At 40.0% G+C, this 21,956-nt stretch overlaps 1 protein-coding gene across 2 annotated transcripts in view; it reads right to left on the reverse strand.

The window, feature by feature from the left end:
* Nucleotides 1-21,956, reverse strand: part of DDX10 (DEAD-box helicase 10) — a 375,483-nt gene that overhangs the window by 20,534 nt on the left and 332,993 nt on the right. For both annotated transcript variants that reach the window (XM_050927904.1, XM_050927896.1), the window contains exon 17: nucleotides 767-894. In XM_050927904.1, the coding sequence (XP_050783861.1) occupies nucleotides 767-894 (128 nt within the window). The remainder of the gene's footprint in view (nucleotides 1-766; nucleotides 895-21,956) is intronic.

The following is a 21,956-nucleotide window of genomic DNA, read 5'->3' on the forward strand; positions in this document are numbered from 1 at the left end:
TCAATATAACATGGTTTCACCTATAACGCGGTAAGATTTTTTGGCTCCCAAGGACAGCGTTATATCGAGGTAGAGGTGTATTCTGAATTTACTATATTTTTTAACCCAGAGTTAATTCCATAGCATATGTTTCTGGTCAGACTCAACTTCATTTGTATTGCTAACTATTCCAAATGACACTGAATCTCTCTGTTCCTCACATGCTTCATCTTAAACACATTTATTACATATATTCCCAATATACTTTATGACTTTAATATGACTTCGTTTTCTTTTCAGATAAAATTCGTGATGTGACGGTACAGAAATGTATTTCTGCGCTTCACAATGAACTCCAGGGAATTAGTCAAACATTTTTTTGTTTGAATATTCTCATTGAGATCCCTCTGACACTGACTCATAATCCTAAAGCTAACATGGCTAAATAAATGAGGTTGCTTAGGCTAAACTCATAAGAGCTAATTTGTGTTCAGCACCTGCTCAGCCAAAAAAACTCAAAGGGGAAGTCTTGGGAGCATTCAAAAACCCTTTAAAATATGTTCCTGTTACAACATCTAAACAAAGCAGCATTCAAAAGTAGAAACATCTCCAAATGAATGTGAGAAATGACCTTTGGCAAAACAAGAAATATATACAGCACCTCTGCTGTATTTCTTTTGATGAAAGCTGAGCTAAGGCATTTTACAGATACACTCTAATATCGTTGCATCTTTTTTCTGGGAAGGGAAAATGGAAAATAAAATGTGCTTTAAGTTAGTAAACATACCCATCGCTGTCTTCAGTATTCAGATCAGCCTCTTGGTCAGAGCCTCTGTATTTATCAGGATCTGGAAGGGTGCTTGGATCAAATTCCTCTTCACTTCCACTATAATCCAGAAAGGCCTCCACTTCTTCCTGAAGGAGAAGGAAGAGTTTCAGACTCAAACAGACAACTCCAGATTTTCAGCTCTCCCAGTACTAAAAGTGCTCTAAGGAAACACCACCACCTACAAATTCATGCATCACGACTACTGCCTTTGCAGTCAGGGAGAACTGATTCCTTTCATTCTTCATCAGTGGTGTTCTCTCACTGCTAGTAAGGATCAATGTTGAACAAAGAAGATATTCAAAAATAAAACCAAAGAATTTATATTCAAATGTTCCATTTTCAAATAATTCAGTTTAAATTTACCAATTCCAGAAAAGGTTTTGGCAGCAACTTAAAAACATCCATCTGAGAGCAGATGTGTGACGAGGGTTTTAAAACTACAGAATGTATTTCTGAGAGAGTGTAAAAAGACATGGGGATGTGCACAGTTTAATCGGTTTTTCAGCATGTGTTTTACAAAACAGACTGATTTAAAACTCAGTCAGGTTTCCTTGCAGCTATAAGCCATGACATGCCAAAGAGTGAATGCAACTTAAGGATGCACTAACTTTTCAATGGAGTTCTGATAGTCACAGTGGATGCTAAGAGTTCTCCAACCTACCCTCTCCTCTCCCTGCCCACACTAAGCCCACATCCTTCCCTTGCACATACTCAACACCTCTCAGAATCCTCTGCAGAGTCTGGGAAAGTTTGGCAGAGTCTGATGGGTTCCTTAGAAGTGCTGAATCCATCCAAGGGTCTTGGGGAATATACTTGGACCTACTGCCATCATAAATTTTACTAGTCGATCTGCTTGCAGGCATGGGGTGAGAAGGCAGACTGAGGGAAGATGTGGCTCCACATGCATGCAGATCAAACCAAACAGAGCTTGTAGACACCTCTAGGTTATTTTAAGCAATACGAATCCTAGATTCATTCATTCTTATACTGAAAAGAGAACATGAAATACAAGTACAGATAAACAAAGACATTGCCATATTTTCTTTATGCACCTAAATAGCACTTGTATGACAAGAATTCCCACAATAATATAATTTATCATAAAAATGTACATGCTTAACATTTAATGATCCTTTTATTTCTATTTTCCCCTTTTCATCCATCTCCAATAACTGTATTAGATATGTGCACCCCTCACCAGAGCAAAAATCCCTTTGTGCTTTTCCCAGAAAATTTTCTTGGGGATCTTTGGATGCACAAAGACAGCAAGGAAATAGCAAGGAAAGTGTGAATTAGTCATCACTGTAGGAATCCCCTCAATGTTCCCCACGATGAAGCTCTCAGAGTGTACTGAAAAGGTCATGGAGAGTGAGCAAGCGGAAATGAAAAAGCAGGTTTCCTGTTAGAAGCAGCATGCTGAACATTAGTGCATTGTATTCTAGAGTAATTCAAAATACCAATAAGGGAAATTGTATGGTTGGAGTGTGGTGTATATAAACCACTAAAAGCAATGTGAGGCTCAGGCAGGGTCAACGCTAAAAAGTTAGGTTGACCCAGCTATGTCACTCAGGGATGTGAAAAATCCACACCCTGGAGTGATACAATTAAGCTACCATCAGTGTAAGAGAGTGCTATGTCGATGGAAGAATTACCTACGCCAGTGGAGGAACCTCTCCTATCGACGCAGGTAGTATCTCCCCTGAAACACTATAAAGGAGCAGCTGCAGTGTTGCCATTATGCTGCTGTAGTGTTTCAAGGGTAGACAAGCCCTCAGCAGCACTGCAAACTACCTAAGGAAAAATAACCAACTGAACAGTATATATGATTGCCATGGAAATGGGATTGGGACGTGGAGGCTTACCCCAGCCTGCCCTCCCGGCGCTCCTGGGCAAGCCCCCGTATCTCGACCCCACTCCCTGGCAGGCACGCAGGGGGCGGGTGGAGCAGGTTAGGGTGCTCATATTCCCCAGGCCCCCCAATTGGCCAGGGCTGCTGGCATGGGCCCCGTTGGCCCAGGGGCTAATCCGCCACTCCTTTCAGTTAAACATAACAAACTCAATAGTACTACAACAAAAAGATCGTTTGGAGGTTACCTTTTTGATGAGTTTCCATGTCTAAGAGGCATTCTAGATTAGATTACAGTGCATTTACATTTTTTAAAAACATCCCTCCCATTTTATCTGTTCTTGGATACAACTGTTGGGTCTCATATTCACTACAAAAATTATACTTGAAATAAACTAAGATAAACAGTAATCTTAGTTCATAGGTTCCAACGCCAGAAAGACCAGTGTGATCCACTCACTCGTCTGACCTCCTGTATAACACAGGAGGTCAGTTGTGACATGGAATAAGAGGTTTTGTAATGAACGCATGTGTATAAGTGTATCACAGAACAGTGTGTTCTAAAGGTTTTATTGGCACTCATTTGTGATGATCTGTATAACTCACTCTCAAGTCATGTAGATATTCTAATTTTATGCAATAAAACATTGATATCACATCTTGCTATCACGTATTGTTTCATTATTTGTGGACACACACACAAGGGAGACACATGCATGGTATGTAGATCTAAGTTTGTGCTTTATGTTCTCATTACAGATTCGTTTTCTAGACCAAGTGTCTCAAACTCAAATGACCACATGAGGTGTAATGCATTGGCCTGAGGGCCGCATCACTGACACCCTCACTGCCCCTGGCCGAGGTCCCACCCCTGCCCTGCCTCTTCTCACCCCTTCCCTGCCCCTTTCCACCTCCTTCCCCAAAGTCCCCACCCCAATGTTGCCCCTTCCCTGCCACCAGGGGGTGAAGGAGGAGTGCAGGGTATGGCAGGGACTCAGGGCAGAGAGTTGACGTGCAGGAGGTGTGCAAGGTGCGGCAGGGGGATCAGGGCAGGGAGTTGGAGTGTGGGGTGCAAGATGGGCGACGGGTGCAAGAGAGGTGAGGGGTGCGGCAGAGGGTCGTGGTGCAGGGTGCAGCAGGTTGCCCAAGGCAGGGAGTGCAGGAGGTGTGCAGAGTGTGGCGGGGGCTCAGGGCAGGAAGTTGGGGTGCAGGAGGGGGGCGGGATGGGACAGGGGGCTAAGGGCAGGGAGTTGGGGTGGAGGAAGGGTGTGAGGTGCGAGTTCCGGCCTGGCGCCACTTACCTAGAGTGGCTCCAGGGTGGCAGCAGCGCGCATCGGGGCCAGGGAAGGCTCCTGGCCCCGAGCCGCTCCACTCCAGGAAGCAGCGGAAACCATGGCCCCTGGGGAAGCGGGGGTGGGCACAGGGCTCTGTTGCTGCTCCTCCAGGTACCTCCCACGAATCTCCCATTGGTTGTGGGTCCCTGTTCCTGGCCAATGGGAGCTGCGGTGGGCGGTACCTTGAAGCGAGGCAATGCAGGAGCCCTCTACCTCCTTCCCCCTCCCCTCTGGCCCGAAGAGACATACTGCCAGCCACTTAAGGGAGAGGTGCGGGGCTTGCGGTGCCATGGGGGGCAACCCCGGCCCACGGGCTGTAGTTTGCCCACCCCTGGCCTGGGGGTACGCAGAGGGGTGCAGGGGGGGGGGCGCACAGAGCTTGGCGGGCTGCACAGAAGAGCCCTGTTCTAGATTGAAACTTGCAAAGAACTACTCAAGATAATATTCAAACTGAATGACAACTAAAGAAACAAATGACAAAAATGCCATATTTGTTTAGTCAGAATTCATAAAGTAATATTTGATATTGAGTATCACCTGTTGTATATGTATTAAATTATTAATAAATGCTTACATTATTATACATCTTTCACAGATTAATAATAAAAACCTCATTTTTCACTCCTGCTTCCTAAGTTTCAGTCATACAGTCAGGAAGCAGAAACTACATGACTGAATTTTCACATAATCCACTGTGAGTAACAAATACTGAGCAGTTGAAGCAAACAAGTCAAGCAACCCATAGAGTGAACACGTCAAAGTACATTCAGCTAATACATATAAGTATTCAGCAAATACTTACATATGAAAAGATACATTCACAGAATTAGAAGTGGTCCTTCTAAACTAGAGAAAATGGATTAAGTTCAGAACAGATGGATATTTTGACCAGATCTACTTTAAAAAACACAAAGTAACTTTCAAGGTTCCATTAGCACAAATGAGAATTAAACTTTTATCACAGAAAGAAGGAAAAGTCAGAGGTCTAGACTATTGAGGGAAATAGGACCTAACAGACCCTGCACTGCTAAACTCATTCTGTCAAGGGGGAACAAATTATCATGTTTAACTCTAGCCCATGGACTGGGTCTATTAATTTAGATAAAAAAGCAAGCTCCCCTCAAACACAAAGAGCTTCCACTGATGTCAGTGAGAATTATTTGTACAAAGCCTTAAAAACAGAATATGCCCCTAGCTCTGCAAACACTTATGCACAGGAGTAGTCTCATTGAGTTAAATGGGACTGATCTTAGAGCAAACATAGTTTGTTGACTCAGGCCCTATAAATTTAGGTCCGATCTTGTAAAGCATTTAAACACATTTAAACATGTGAATAGTTCCCTTAAGTCACTAATCTGCTTTCTACCCTTTGTTCATTTGTCTATTTGCAAACACAGTTACCCAATTTGCATTGCAATTATTTACCTTTATGTATAAATTAGTTGCAGGATTGAAAACTTAAGTTATTTGAAAATCGTACCCCTACAATGTCATCATTAAACTTCAGAATTAATGTGCCACTGAGATAAATGATATAGGTCACATCTTCTAGAGCTGTTGAGGTAGGCTAAGACAGAATGATAACAGCTCACTTAAAGAAGGTATCTTTGTAACCATGTGGACTAGCAACTACATTATTTTTGTAATCAAAAGCCTGTGCCCTGGAGAATGGAAACATGTGATGGTGTTAGATACCTCCCTCAAGCAGGCTAGTGTTCACATCCAGGTCAGGAGTTTGATAGCCCTGTTCCAGAAGATACATAGAGGCTGAAAATGTATTAAAGAAATGATGTCCACTGAATGGCACTTCACCACCATATCTGACAAATAAGCTCATAGTCAAATTTTTACTTGAGTAAGGACAACCTTTGTCCTCTGTTATTTACTAGCTAAAGCATTTTTAACAAAGTGAGATAAAAAAATAAGGCAGAAAACACCCCATGAAAATGTGTGTACACCTAGAAAATGTTTTACAAATTAACTTTAGTTCTTATCTGATTACATTAAATTATCTTGACTTGCAATTTGCATGTACAAACACTTAAGCCATTTACGGATTCCTGGAGGGGAAATTATTTCTGTACTGTCAATTCTATCTATAATAATTTATATAATGCACAATGGTTCAGTTTTTCTGTTTGACTAAGGAAACTCAATACAAAAGTATTGTGTTTTGTTTAAGAATTCTTGGTCTGAGTTTGCTAACAGTTGTTCTCGTGAAATATTCATGTGACTATATTAAAACACTGAATATATCTTGAGATCTGTCACCTTTAGCATTCATTAATGATGTACTTGCCTCTGGTAGCAACTAATGAGGAATGCTTGTGATTTTAATACTAATATACCTCTACCTCGACATAACGCTGTCCTTGGGAGCCAAAAAATCTTACCTTGTTATAGGTGAAACTGCATTATATCGAACTTGCTTTGATCTGCTGGAGTGCACAGCCCCCTCACCCCCCCGCCCCCGGAGCACTGCTTTACTGCATTATATTCAAATTCGTGTTATATCGGGTTGCATCATATCGGGGTAGAGGTGTATATATATATATAAATTATAAATACTGGTAGTAGATTACCTGACGCAAGTGCCTAATTTTATGCGAATACCTTAAATATGCTTAAACATGCAGCTGAATTTCGTTAGCATATTGTTGGCAGAGGAGCCCATGTTGTCTCATCATCTTTCCGAGTGGTCTCATGTAAACATTGAAAAGAATTATTTCAGCATTTCCATATTTATCGCAGCATTCTGTACCATATCTTTGTGTCAAGCCTGGTTATTGCACTGCTGATGTAACACTATTACCTACACTCCCATATACCCTTTCACCACGTAACAGAGACAAATGGATTTATGTTGACAATTATTCCTGTCATGGGCATATTTCAGAACTACAGAACATACAGAAGTTGTAAGAAGTACTATATTTCAGTTTCTACTTTTCAGAATTAAATAGGTTGCTCACTCTCCAATCTATCTCAGTAGCAATTATACCTTTATATCTCCAGGAAGCACTTAATTTACTTTGTTAGTTCCACAATGTTTGAGTCAATAGGCGAAAGAATAAATGTGGGCTGTGTGTGTGGTGTGAGAGAGTGTATGAGAAAGAGAGAGAGACATGGGGTGTGCATGCCGCTCACTGGCACTGCGAGGATTAACCCTTCACTGTGGGCTGAGGAAGCCACACCCCCATGGCTGTAATGGGCATGCTCAAAGTGCAACACCAGTATAAAAGGGAGGGCTCAGTCTGGGTGGGACCACCATAGGGGAAGGAGGTGTGCTGCTGGCTCCTGCTGAAGGGCCGCAGGCACTTCCCAACTTGGAGGCCAGCCAGCTGACAGCAACCCTCAATCCTCAGGCGCTGGATGCGACTGAGGGAGAGGGAACTGGGGGGAACTAGGAAGCCATGAGATGTGCAGAAGCGGTTAGGAAGTAACCCAGAGAGTCTTTGCAGGGAGTTGATTGAACAACTGGAGGCTAGCTCGGCATGTTTTGGCCAGATCACTGCTGAGCTGGTGGCAGACAAGTCTACCACCAACAGGACCTGGCTCCCCCTATACTGGCCACCGCCCACCCTGAGGTGGTAGCCCATCCTGACAGTGATTGATTCTGGCCACTAAGCCGCCCAGCCCTGAGCCTGGGGGCAGTGATTGACCCTAGCTGCCAGACTGCCCAGCCCCGGCTGGCAATGTGCAGGCACGACTACAGGCCTGACCCACAACAGTGTGTATATATTATGTATATATAAATTTTGATACATTAAATCCCATTTGTAGCAAGCTTTCATGTACAAACGCCTCTTAGAATGAATCAATAGAATTACACAAGTGCTATATACTTGCATTCTAGAAGAGCCTGAAGGGTCAGGGCATCTTAGTTTGAAACAATTAGTTTAATATAGTCTACAGTGTTTCAAAGATTCTAGTGCAGAAGTTTCTTCCCCCTCAAGAATTTGAAAAGAAGGAGAGAATTACCAGGATCATTTGGTTACTGGAGACAGGATGGTTTAAATTTGTAATTCCCTGGTGTTCTGGGTAGTGGTTGCATAGAATGAAACTGCTGAAGTTTAGTTATTCTAGAGAGGTTTTTTGTGTGTCTTTGTAAGCTTTGTCGAGGGCACCTAGGGAGAACGGACAGATCTCAAAAGAAAAAAAACACCACCACACATTTAGGGAGGGATTGATTTCCAAAAGTGCTCATAGCACTGGCCTAACTCTGCTCCCACTGAGGTCAATGGCAAATCTCCCATCGACTTCAGTGAAAGCAGAGTTAGACAGACAATGAAGATAGCTTTTGGAAAATCTCACCCATAGATTTCTCTCAGTTGTATTTGTATTTACATTTGTCAATAACTATATTTTAATCAATCCTCAGCAATCAGATGGGAGTACAAACAATTCTAACCTGAAATCATTCTGATGCTAGGTTGTCTGGAGTTATATGTTGCTCATAACAACAAAGACATACACCACAAAAGAAAAGCCTCGTTTACTGTATTTCATAAGAAATGGGTGTAAGGAAAACAGGGACAGGTAAATGTATGGACAAGGAAGAATCTCTCCTCTCCCCCTTAATATCTAAAAGGCTATTTAAAAAACCCAAACATTTTTTATTTATATTCTCCATATATATTCTTTAAAACGTGTCTTTCTAGTCCTCTGCCCCTCTCTCTTTTCACTTTCAGGTTCACAGCAGTCACGGCTGTCAGCCCATGTACAGAAAGTAATTCTCAAAAGTAGTCTGTGTTTAAACATTTCAACACATCAGTCTTCTTCAGGGAACTCAAAATATGCCCACTGGGACATTCTAGACACAAAGTTTTCTTTGTATAACTTTGTGGAACTTCTGAATGACTTTTTTACATTATGTGACAATTACATTCTTAGAAAAAGATAAGGCAGGAGACTTTATATTTTTCTTGTTACAATACTCAAAGACATAGATATGGCTATATGCTGTAGAATGAGGGTGAAGAGGGAGAGTAATCCTTGTTTATTAACTAGATGAATTTCTCCAGAGTCAAAACTTGCCTATCCTAAAGCAATAGATTAAAGATGATGGAACACAGAAAAAGAAAATCAGACTGGAAACAATTTGAAAATTATGAGATTCTGGGAACAGACTCAGTTCTGGTCTTATTTTGTTCTTGGTACAACTGATAAGACATCAACACATTAAAAACAGAAGAGCATTTGGTATCTGTTGAATGCAATGAAAAATGTCTTGCCCATAATGTTGAGATTTTCCTCAGCATTGGTATGTCATGACACACATGTACTCTAAATATTAGGCCTGTGTGTTATACAGAGTACCTATTTAGAATGGGATATTTACAGAAAACAAGAATATGAATTTCATTAATTTCCCACTGTGAAATTTAGTTGAAATGCTGTAGGTAGAACACATGTAAAAATAACAGAAAACTGCCAAATTAAGAAGAATTGCTTCTTGTGCTTCTCTAGTTCTTGTGCTGGTGTTTGCTGTGATATCAAGAAACAGTCTACCTAGTTTTACTCAGAACTCACTCAACAGTTGTAATATGCTCTTAAGTCTCAATCCTGCAAACATGTACACATGAGTAAGCAGGGCTATTGACTTTAATGGGAACACTCATGTAAATGAAGTTGCTTGTGTGCATGTTTGCAGAATTAGTATTATTTGTATTACTGCAGCATCAAGGAGCCATAGTCATGGACTTGGACCCCGTTGGACTAGTGCTGTACCAACACAGAACAAAGAGATGGGTCCCTGACCCAAAATGCTTATAATTTAAGCTTAAGAAAAGAGACATCAGATGGACACAGACAGACTAATAGGGAAGTACAAGGAAACAATGAGAATACTGGTCAGCCTGACAGGAGTTTTAAGGTGGATAATGAAGTAACTTTGCTGATGCTTTTGAAGAGTTCCTCACAAGGATATGAGGCAGCATGGCAGAAAGCACAAAGATGTTTGTTTGAAAATTTAACAAGTGGGTAAAGGAAGCTGATATCACTGGTGATCAGAGGTGGAAGCCAACCTCTGAACAGCAAATGAGAGAGAATAGGTAGGGCAAGAATAGGTCATAAAGCACCTTGAAAGTGAAGACAAGAAGCTTATTTTTGATGCATTAGAGAAAAGGGAGACACAAAGGGGTGACATGGTCAAAGTGACAGGCTAAGAAAATGATCTTTTCAGATGCATTCTGAGTGACAATAGGTAGGACAAGACTGTGTTTGTTAAGGCCAGAAAGAAGGATTTTGAAGCAATCAAGACATAAGATGAGAGCCCGTACAAGAGTTTTAGATGCATGGAAGGATAGGGAAGGCTTATCTTACATGTTATACAGAAAGACTCTGCTAGACTTAAGATATTGTGAGGACCTAGAAGGAGGTCCAAGTGAAGATGATGCCCGGGTCATGGACCTCAGTGACAGGCAGAATGGTGTTGCTGTTCACTGGGATCAGGAAAGGCACGATGTGTGTGAGTGTGTATCTTAAAAAGCTCTATTTTAACCCCGCTGAGTTTGAGCGGATGGCTACACAGTCACAAGGAGATGTCATGAGGCAGGCTGAGATTTTAGAAGGAGACAGGTCTAGAGTAGAGCAGAAGATCTGTGACATGTCAGCATTCAAATGGCAGTTGAATTTGTGTTTGCAGATGAGATTACTCAGAGATAAGGGTCAGAGGGAGAAGAGAAGGGGACCAAGGACTGAGCCCTGTGGAGCCCTCATAGAACACTGGAGGGGAACAAGAAGGATCCGCCAGAGGGTACCCTGAAGGAGCAATTAGAGAGGTATAAAGGGCACCAGCAGAGGATGGAGTCATGGAAGCCAAAGGAGGACAATATTTCCAGAAGAAGAGCAGAGTTGACTGTGTTGAAGGTGATTGCCAGGACCATGAGACTGAGGATGGAGTACTGGTTATGAGCTTTGGCTGGGGAGAGGTCATTAGAGACTTTGGTGAGAGCAGTTTTCTTGAGTACAAGGGGTGGAAGCCAGATTGAAGAGGTTCTAGGATGGAATTAGATGAGAGGAACACCAAACAGTGATTGTAAACAGTGTGTTCAATGAGCTTAGAGAAAAAAGGGAGAAGAGAGACAGGATGGTAGATGGGAAAAAGGAAGGTTTTTTTAAGATGGGAGCTGCTAAAGCATGCTTGTATAAGAGCCAGAGCAGAGTGAGAAGTTAAGGAGAAGAGTAAGGGAGGGGAGGGAATGAAGGAGGGCCTGGAATGAGATGGGGTCACTGGGGCAAGTGGAGGGGTTAGAGGAGGAGAACAGATGAAAAACTTCTGCATCTGTGATGTGGGATGAGGATCAAGTTATAGGAGAGGAAGAAGGGAGGAAAGATCACATAATATTTTGTCAATTTTCTCTTGGAAGAAATTGGCAAGATCCTGTGCTGAGAAGTGGAGGCAGAATGAGGTGAGGATTTGAGGAGAGAGTCAAAGGTGGTAAAAATGCAGGTGAGATTGCAAAGATGAGATTCAATTAAGTTGGAGAAATAAAGTTGTTTAGCTAGGAAGATGGTGGAACTGAAAGAGGAGAGAATGATTCTGTAGTGGAGGACATCAGCCTGGTCATGGGATTTCTGCCAGAGATTCTCCAGAGTGCGAAAGCAGGAGTTGGGGAAGTGGATGTTGGGGAGATGAGGTGGAGATGGGAGTTGACAGGATAGCTCTTGTTCTATGAGAGAGGGGCAAAAGAGTCAAGGATGGAGGAGAGTGAAACATGGACAGAATCAACCACCATATTAATGGAAGAGAGGACAGAGAGCAGACAAAAAGACATGAACATTGATGGACTGGAGGTCAAGGACGGGCTGAGACACAAGGCACTGGGATTGGAGGTGGGGAGGGGGATATGTTCAATAAATATGGTACTTTCTTAACTGGATTAGGAAAGCTCTTATCAGCTTGTGTGGTATAAGACCAAAGTGTTTTGAAACTTAGGATGGCAAAAGAAATCAAAGTTCAGGCATTTTTGTGTCAAAAGCATAATTTTTTATGTAAAGGATCTTTTCTGTTCATATCAGGATGACTGATTAAGGATGTCAAACCCTAGTTTTCCATATGTCACTATTCAATTACTGCCAAAATAATTCCAACTACATTTCCAATCATGGAATAAGGAATCAGTTTTCATTATTTCAAATACAAATGGTATATAAATGTTACAGTAGAGATCCTTGACCTGGTCAGAATGTGTAATTAATGTAACTGATTTTAATTATGGAGTCTGCATTTTCTCCTTTAAATTTGCAACAGATCAGACAAAAACCATACTGTAGGTACTGTAGCCATCTCTACAAATCAGTGTTATCTATGAAATCTGAATTTTCAACCAACCATGCTGTTTCCCAGTTGCTTACTCATTTGTTTATGACAGCAACATCTGAAAAATCCTTAGACTGTATAAATAATGTATCATACTCTTAAATAACAGGATGCAATGCACTGTGCGATTGATTACCTTTGGGACCTATCCTTCATGAAAGTAGGGAAACAAAGCTTATCTGAACTCCTAGAAAATTACATTTTGGTAAAACCACCAAAGAGCAATTAAGTATGCTTGAGATGGTTAACACTGCATATTCAATTACTATCCCTTTAACTTTCAGTTGCTTCACAAATGAAACGTTATCCTGAATTAATTGCCTGGAAAAAGTACAGGTATCCCAGGCAGACACATGATTTTTCATATCCCCTCCCCCAATCACTTTCAGAATGGGCATTCAAAAACTTCCATGGAAGCAGGAAGGGAGGTGGGTAAATATTTATTCAAATTATTAAAAAAAAAAATCACTAGACTGGATTTAAAAGCTGTCAGGTTCCAACCTTTTTGAAATGAGGGTGCCAGTGTGGATTATGATTTTTGTATCATAAAGCTCTCCATTTGGAACTACAAGACCACATGCTGATTTCACATATGAGCAGAAATGGTAATGACTTTTGGTAGTTATTGTAAAGGGAAGAGACCGCGCCTATCTCAATGTTTGTACAGTGCCTTGCAAAATGGAACTCTAACTCTGGTTGGGCCTTTTGGTCTTGAGATAATATTAGTAACTAATAACTTTTACCCTAACATTTATTATTTAGGCACTATTACAATACAAAGGTTAAGAGCCAGAGTTGTGGACCAGAATTAGATTACTTGTGTGGCCTTATATTTATTTTTTGCTTTACTTTCTGCATCTGCTAACACCTCGTGTATAGTCACTTTCACTGTTCTCACTGTACTACATTGTAGTTTGTATATATATTGTACATGCAGACAGGGACAGCAACTTTTCTAAAACAGAAAAAGGGTTTTGCAACACCACAGAAATTACCAGAGACTCATGATAGGTACAGCACCTAAAATTACTTAACTTATTAGATTTTATGTTGACTACATCCTTTTAAAACTTTTCAAGCACAGATTGCAAGTGTTCAAATCTTAGATCACTGAAAACAAAAGGTTGGCATGAAAGCACTTGACATCATACTGTTAATGGTCTCTTATTTCAATTTTTTTTCAGTTATGCCAAGACTGAGTGACTAAGCCACTGAACACTGAATTTCTTTAAAAAAAAATAATAATTAAGGGCTTCAAATGTTTGGAAATAATAAGTCAGATGCAATGAATATTTAAAGAATATTTTTTGTACCTGCCATTAAAAAATGAATAGATAGTGCACTAAGGAATTTTAAATTGTGAAGAGAAAATGCCAATTTTTAAAAGCCATTAACCTTTTTGGTGAAGACTGATGCAAAATAGGCATTGAACAACTCAGCCTTCTTAATGTCATCAGTTTTTAGCTCTCCTTGCTCTTTAAGTAGAGGACCTACACTTTCCTTCCTCTTTCTCTTGTTCCTAATGTATTTAAAGAACCTGTTCTTATCCCTTGCAGCTGTAACTCATTTTGTGCTTTACCCTCTCTGATTTTCTCCCTATATACTTGTTATTCTTTTGTATTCATCCTTTGCGATTTGTCCATGTTTTCACTTTTTATAGGATTCCTTTTTGATTTTCAGCTCATTAAAAAAGCTCCTGCTGCAGCCATATTGGCTTTTACTATTCTTCCAAACTTTCCTTCACACCAGGATAGTTTGTAGATGTGCCTTTAATATGGTCTCCTTTAGAAACTGCCAGGTCTCTTGAAAGCCTTTACCCTTAGATTTTCTTCCCGGCAGACCTTACCTATCAGTTCTCTGTAAAGTCTGCTGTTCTGAAGTCCATTGTCCTTTGCTGCTCTCATGCCTTCCTTTCTTTACAATCATAATAAAATCTATCATTTCATGATCACTTTCACCTAAATTGCCTTCCATTTTCAGATATGCAACTTTTTAGACAGAATCCAGTAAAAAATGGCTGCCTTCTTAGTTACTTCCTCCACTTTCTGAAACAAAAAGTTGCCCCCAACAAATTCTAAGAATTTATTGGTAATTTTGTGTTTTGCCATATTACTTTTCCAACAGACATTTGGGGGGTTAAGGTTCCCCATTACGACCAGGTCTTGTGTGTTCTGGATATTTCTATTATTTATTCTAGAAATACCTCACCCACCACCTCCTCTTGATTTGGTGGTCTTTATCAGATCCATACCATGACATCACCCCTATTTTTCCCCTTTTATCTTTATTCAGAGGCTTTCAACTGGTTTTCCTCTTACACCTCCTTCAGGATCTCAGATCAAGTGTATATATTCCTATTGTACAGGGCAACACCTCCTTTTTTATCCTGCCTGTTCTTCCTGAACAACCTATACCCCTCTATACCAATAATCCAGTCATGAGATTTAACCCACCAGTCTCCATGATGTCAATTAAGTCATAATTAAGCTTATGTACTAATAGTTCCAGTTTTTCCTGTTCATTCCCTATATTCCTTAGAGATGTAGAATCTAAGATGTTGAGCAGATTCCTCCTCTGGTGCTTCTATGACACTATTTTAAATTTTCATGTGCCCCATCCCCACAACATCTAGCCCTCTGTTAAAGTTGCCATTTTTATGTTTACCTGTGGGATTTTGTCACCTGACCCCTCTCAATTGATTTTAAAGCTCTTCCTTACTAGGCTGGCAAGTCAGTGTAGGAAGATGCTCTTCTCCATCTCTTCCCAGCAGTCATCCTTCACAGAAAAGTATCCCCATGTCAAGAAAGCTCCCACATCAACACCATCTGGACAGCCATCCATTTATCTCCAGGATGTACATGTCTCAACCTGAGTCCTTATCTGCAACTAGGAGGATGGACAAGATCGCCACTTTCACTCTTACTCACTTTAAAGGCATTAATGAATAGCTTGCACCTCTTGCCCAGGAGAAACTGGCATGGAATTTCCAACACAAGAAATGTTTTTCCTCTAAATATTGCAGACCTCACACTGACACAACTGAAAGGGTCTCAAGCAAGGAAAGAACACTTGGATAATTAACATGCGCAGTAAAGGCAGCCTGATTAAGCATCCAAAATTTTGAGTTATGAGAGTTCTATTAGGGTCACATGCTAGGACCTTTGGAGAGAATTATCCTTCTCTTTTGCCAAGGAAGATTTTTTTTAAGCACACACCTCATAACCTGTCGAAAGTGAAATTCCTTTAAATCTGTCTCTTGCAATATATACAATTTCTAAATCATTTCCTTTCAGATCCAGACCAGACATGGTGTATGAATGTAGCTTTGCTGGCTAACCATTATTTTGCTCTGAAGTGGAAGCTAGATATAACTCTCTCTTTTGGAACAAGGGGCTTATTAAAAGACCAAAAAGCTATTATCCTACTGGAAAGAAAATCACTTAATATTCAGGCCAGCAAGCTGACAACTTTTGGTTTATCTGAAAACCTTTATTGAATTATGTGAAAGCCAGACAACTGGAATAGAGCATTGCTAATATTTCACTCTCTAAATATCTTTAAATTGTATGTTGAGCTACCCTTTTCTAATATCAGTCTTAATCTGAGCTACCAGAATATGTTAACAAAATTCTGATTTCACATATCTATTCCCTACTGTTGGTGCAAATTGCTAGGGAGACAGAGTAAGTGCTGGAATAATACCGTTACTTAGAAAATTCCATCCTAATACTATCTTATACGTTTGTGTTGTGCAAACTAAAGTTTGAATTCTGTTTGAGAGAGAGAAGAAATATAGCACTTCTTACAAGTGTCAGAGAACCTTAGATTTCCTGCAGAAAGTAGCCTGAGAAATGACTCACTTTTCAAAATGCTTCTTGGCCATGCCACATTTATGGTCTGCTTGCAAGCTGCGTGTGTGTTGATGTGGTACTCTCTGTCAAAAACTAGGACAAAACAAATGGAAGTAAAGTGCTCTAAAAATGTGTGCTGACAAGCTACAAATTACTTTCAAAGAATTGCTAGGAGAAGAAATTTAAACATTAAAAAGGCTATTTTGTACCTGGAGGGAAACCATGTTGTTCAAGTTAAATTGTTTTAATGTAGCCCGTGTACTGAAATGCATTCACCAAGAGCCCCTATGATCCAAAGCACCCAGGTATTCACATCTTATACACTATTGTGATAATCTTTGTATAAAATATGCCTTGTGAGGTATGATTTAAAAACTAATAACTTGCTGGTTAACAATATCATGGTACATAGCAATGTTATATGTAAAGTTGTGAATTGCCCCTGTATGATGGTATTAGAACATGTTCAAGACAAGATGTCCTTGCCTAGGTAAAAGTGTCAAACAGATCTGTCCTAAACAAAGCAATGTGGGTTTACCTCAGTAAACAGGACCACCAAGACAGCAGGGAGAGGAGATGGCAGAAAACAGAACCATTGGGATTTTAGCAAACACCAGTGGGGGGAAAATTGCACAGAGTTTCTTTCATCACCAGACTCCATGTCACCTTCCTCACAGTTTGAATAAACTTTATTTTAAAGGGTAACCTTCAGAAGAATCCATCTCAAAGGTTTACTGGACTTTAAAAGGAAGAGGCAAGGAACCGCAAGATCTCTCTTTCACCTAAGACAACAAAGATTTCTGGAGAAGAACCTGACCAAGGCAGGGATCAGACATAATCTTGCTGGTTAAGAAGTCTGGTTAAGAAAAGCCACGTTGAACAAAGCCTGTACCTTGCTAGACTAAATTTTAGACTTTTAGATGCATGTTTTCATTTGTATCTGTTTGTAACCATTTCAATCTCTATCGCTTATACTTGAGCTCATTCAAAATCCTATTTCCTTTTGTTAATCAACTTGTTTTACTATTAATTTAAACCAAGAGTGCTGGGTTTGAATGAAAGGGTTAGTTAACTCCAGTGGAAGTGGTAAAGCTGTACACTTTGTGTCTTTACAGGAACAAACAGACATTATTATAAGAGAGGGCTAGAAACTTCAGGGCACATGGTTTGGGGAAATTGGGAACGTGCTGGGGTCACCAAGGCTGGTGGAAGCCAGAGTAGAGCTGTAGACAGACTGCTGGGGTCAGAGTTGCTGAACCAGTGCTGGTTGCACAGCACACAAACACTCAGGGTGTGACCAGCATGCTTGTGGCTGACTGAGCATCCCAGGCAGAGAGCTACAGTAGCAAAGCATTGAGAGGGATTCAGGGTTATACAGGGTAAGAGGTGAGAACTCCTCTCTTGTCTAGACTGCACTCCAAATTGTGACACCCACCACTAATAGTACCAAATGCAAACTAACTCTATTATGCAAATGTAAATTATACCATTTTCCAGTCTAGACATTTTTGGCGAGAACAAGAAACCGGTTAGCTTATATCAGAAGTCTGCAATTTTATTCTTTTAAAGATAATCACTTTGTCAAATTTGTTCTTCCTTACTTTTCTTTATCCTCCCCACTTTTCCAATTGATTCCAATCCGTTGAGTGCCTTTAACATGGGTTGCTAAAGAATGTTTATTGGGAAATGTAGCTTCCAAATGACATACCATGGGTTTTGGAAACAATGAGAAGTGAATTGAAATAAATCTCCTGCATGCTAAACAAGGCCACTGAATATAAGAGAGCCAACAGGCACTTGGCCAACCTCATCCCTGGCATAACTTCATGGACATCAATGAATAAGGCTCACTGAGTTTAGATAGAACAAAGACAAACTGGAATGAATGAGATTTTTCAAATTAAGTGCTCCCACTAGAGATTGGCTTATTTAATTTACAGATTTTATTTTTCTTTCCTATTTAATGTGCTTAGGTGGCATGGGAAGAGGCTTTATGTTATATATGCTGTAATAAATCACAAGAGGTTTCTTCTGATTAGTCTCCGTCTACTGAAAAAAAACAAAGCAAAATAAACATTTCAATATAAACAGAAAAAGGAAAATTCTACAGATGGGCCAGATGAATTTTTCAGAGGAAAAATTACTGGGTCAGTGTGTCGCTCTCATACAGAATATAGTTGAGAGCAATGAAGTTTGGATCTCTCCAAGATTGACAGCATGCTGATTATTTATTAATTCTTTGTAACTGGATTATAATCTCTTCAAGGTGGGAACAGAATTTTCCTATGTGTATGTGCAAAGTCTCTGCATATTTTGTATGCTACCACAATATGAAAAATAACGACACTGTAATTTAGAAAGAAATACACATTTCAGTTCATGAATGTCTGAATAATGATAAATTGGCCTACTAAAACTCCTAATCTTCAGAAGAACCAGTGATATTGGAAAACATCACTTTACGATTACATTTAGGTGGATGTTAGAAAAAAGAGAACAGAACTCATTTCAATAATACCAACTGAAACCTCAAATACCACTTGACTAAACATGAAAGAGACCTAAAGTTCATTACTTTTATGATTCTTCATAAATAAAGTATGAAATAATATTACTGGACTCCAGAATGCTTGTTAAAAGGTTGGATTTGTAACACATGGGAGATAGAAGGTTTTAGCACATAAGTTGCAGGTGTCCCTGACCATCTCAGAACAAAGGCCTATTGAGAACAACAATCTCTCTCACATACTCTACAGAATTGTTAATTGCATCATATCTGGAACATGGTTCATATTGTTCTCTCATAAACCTTAAACTTTTAATGTTAATCTCTTACAGCTTGTATATTCTAGGAGCATTGGAGGAGATGCTATTACCAATCAATAATGAAAAAAAGAGGTTGTAGCAACTACTCTGGTGGCAGAAAGAGTTATCATGGGGAAATGGAAGCCTGATGTTCCTTCCTCCTCAAGAGACTGTCTGGTTGAATTTTCCAGCACAACATTAATGGAAAAAGTGAACATCTAATAGAAACATTTGGAAAAAATATAAGATTTGGTTAAATATGAAAAATTGAATATTGCAGTAGTTCAATGAATACTGCACTCCATTGGCCCCTGCGTAATTAAATTACTACTAACAATTCACTTACCTATCATATTAATTCATGTTGCCCTACACAGTTTCATGTTTGCCTCTTTCTTGGTTTTAAGTATTCTATTTATTAGTCCTTCTAACTCATTTCTATTGAAGCTCTATTAATAAGGAGCAGTGAAATAATGTATTTTGTCATGTACAATTCATTCTGAAATTATATATCTTGGTGCCCCTATCTAGATTTATAGTTAGTACAACTGAGTTCAAAAAAAGAATTAGATGAATTAATTCATGGACGACAGGTCCATCAATGGCTATTAGCCAAGATGGTCAAAGATGCAATCCCTTGCCCCAGGTGTCCCTAAACCTCCAGCTACTAGGAGCTTGGGCTTTACAACAGGGGATGGATCACTCAAAATTGCCCTATTCTGTTCATTCCCTCTGAAACATCAGGCACTGGCCACTATCTGAGATAGGATACTAGGCTAGAGGGACCACTGGTCTAACCCTGTATGGCCATTCTTATGTTATGTTCTTACATTGTTTTATGCAAACATGATACAGAAAAAAGATGGAGTATTCTTTTCTTCATTTCCAACATTTGATACTGAAGGCTGTAAAACTGGTGCAGTCAAAAACTCCATGTATTCATAGGCAAGAGGTCCAGTATTAACTTTACTATCCATACTACTTAAATCATGTACCATTTTTCAATAATGTTGCCTATTCATGTTAAACTACATCATTCTATACAAGATGTCCACCAAATTTATTGCCTGTAAAATATTTTAGCCAGTCTAAAGTTATCCAGAATGAAACTGTGAGGGCCCCATCTCACCCAATGGAGAAGGATCTGTACTGCAATCATTTAAATTCATCCATTAGATAAGACTTCATGAACTGGATTCAGCATACAAGATTCTGCTTCAATCACTAAATGAACTGACAGCTTTCAATCAGCAATCAAGATTCACAAGACAAAAATTGTAACAGATTTTGTACACAAGGCTAGGCTCTAGAGGAAACAATGTTTGCCTCAAACAGATGTCCCAAATTGAAAAGCAGCCTCCACTATTCACTTTCTGAGGGGAAGCTAATCCTAATTCTATGCATGTAAATACTACTAGCTTGTTAGAAGAGCAATACCTTATTGCAGTGTCCCAGGACAATGTAGTCATTTCTGTATTTTAAAACAGGTACATTAACACTTGGATATTAGGTATGAAGGACCAAATTCATCCTTTGAGTAAATCCTTTTACCTCAAGTGAACTAAATCAAGGATCAATTTGTCCCAGTGTAAAACTACTGAAGAACTTAATATGGCAGCTAATGCGTTTCTGAAGGAAAAATATCATTCACTAACAAGCACAACCAGCTTACTCTGTACAGCTGCACAAGTTTTACAAGAGCAGAAAGTTGCTGTTCTTAAACATATCCAAGTTCTCTATCTTTTCACAATCCTTTTCAGCTTGACAGATTGTAGAACACTTTACCATCTGTGTATCCTCAGAAATCACTTAGGCAGCACAGAAATTCAGTCACCTCTGGGGTGGAACAAACCACAAATGCTTTACAGCACAGAAGCAGAAAGGAAGTAAATGACTTATTGAAACTCCTGTGGAAATTTCAATAGACAGCTAGAGCACAGTACATAATGAATTACTGTGGCTCACTGTTAAAGAGCTCCTTCAAAACCTCCCTGAGTCAAATGCACACTGAGTTCTTCTAATAGCCCTTGTATCTGGCTGCTCAAACTCAGCAGACAGCAGCTCCACCTCTGCCCTCCACCCCAGTAGATATTTGCTTCACAGATATTATGCATGATGCAGCAGGCAGCTATAACCATTGGAATACTTTTCTCACTGAGATCCAATCTTTTGAGTAAACAACACCAGCGTACTTTCAATCTACCCAGAAGCAAAGTAAATGGTCACTCTGCACCTGCTGAGCAAATAGCTGCATCCTTCCTTGTCACTACTGAGCTTCATGAGCCAGCAGACGAGAGATAGGCGGGGTCCCCCAGGATCGCTGTTGGCATTTCAACATCAACAATGGTAATCTCCTGGTCAGGGAAAAAAGTCTCTGCTTGCAGCTTTCTAAAAAGTCCTGGGTTCTTAAAGATGCAAATGTCATGTATCTTCCCTGACCAGCCCACACTGATATTGTCGAAGAGCTCCCAATGATACACCAACACTTGCATAACCATAGAAAAAGTAGCTCTTCTTGTTGATGTCTCTCTGTAGCAACGTGCTCTGGGGCTAAAATAGCAATATGCTTGCCATCTGTTGTTCCATTGCAGTTCAGGAACCCCATTTTTGCAAAACCATTCGCTATGTCCTGCATGTTGCCAAGAGCCACAGTCCTGCATAGCAGGAGGCAATTAATGAGCCTGCACACTTGCATGACAACATCTCCTGCAGTGGATTTTCCAAGCCTGCATTACAATGCAATCCCACCAATCAGTGCTTGTTTCTCAGGCCTAGAAGTGGTGCTCCACCATCTGCAGCTGCTCTATGAATGCCACCAACAACTTTTAGTTAGTTCTCACTATGTGCCATGGCAATTTTTCCTCCAAGAAATTGCCATCTTCCTTGCTGATTTGATTATTCTTGAAGTTCTGCTAATACCGGAGGATCATGCATCCTGTGCTTGCAACACTTATGACAACAGTGCAGAGCTTTACAGGCTCCATTTTTC

The sequence above is a fragment of the Gopherus flavomarginatus genome, chromosome 1 (assembly GCF_025201925.1).
Source record: "Gopherus flavomarginatus isolate rGopFla2 chromosome 1, rGopFla2.mat.asm, whole genome shotgun sequence".
Taxonomy (NCBI): domain Eukaryota; kingdom Metazoa; phylum Chordata; order Testudines; family Testudinidae; genus Gopherus; species Gopherus flavomarginatus.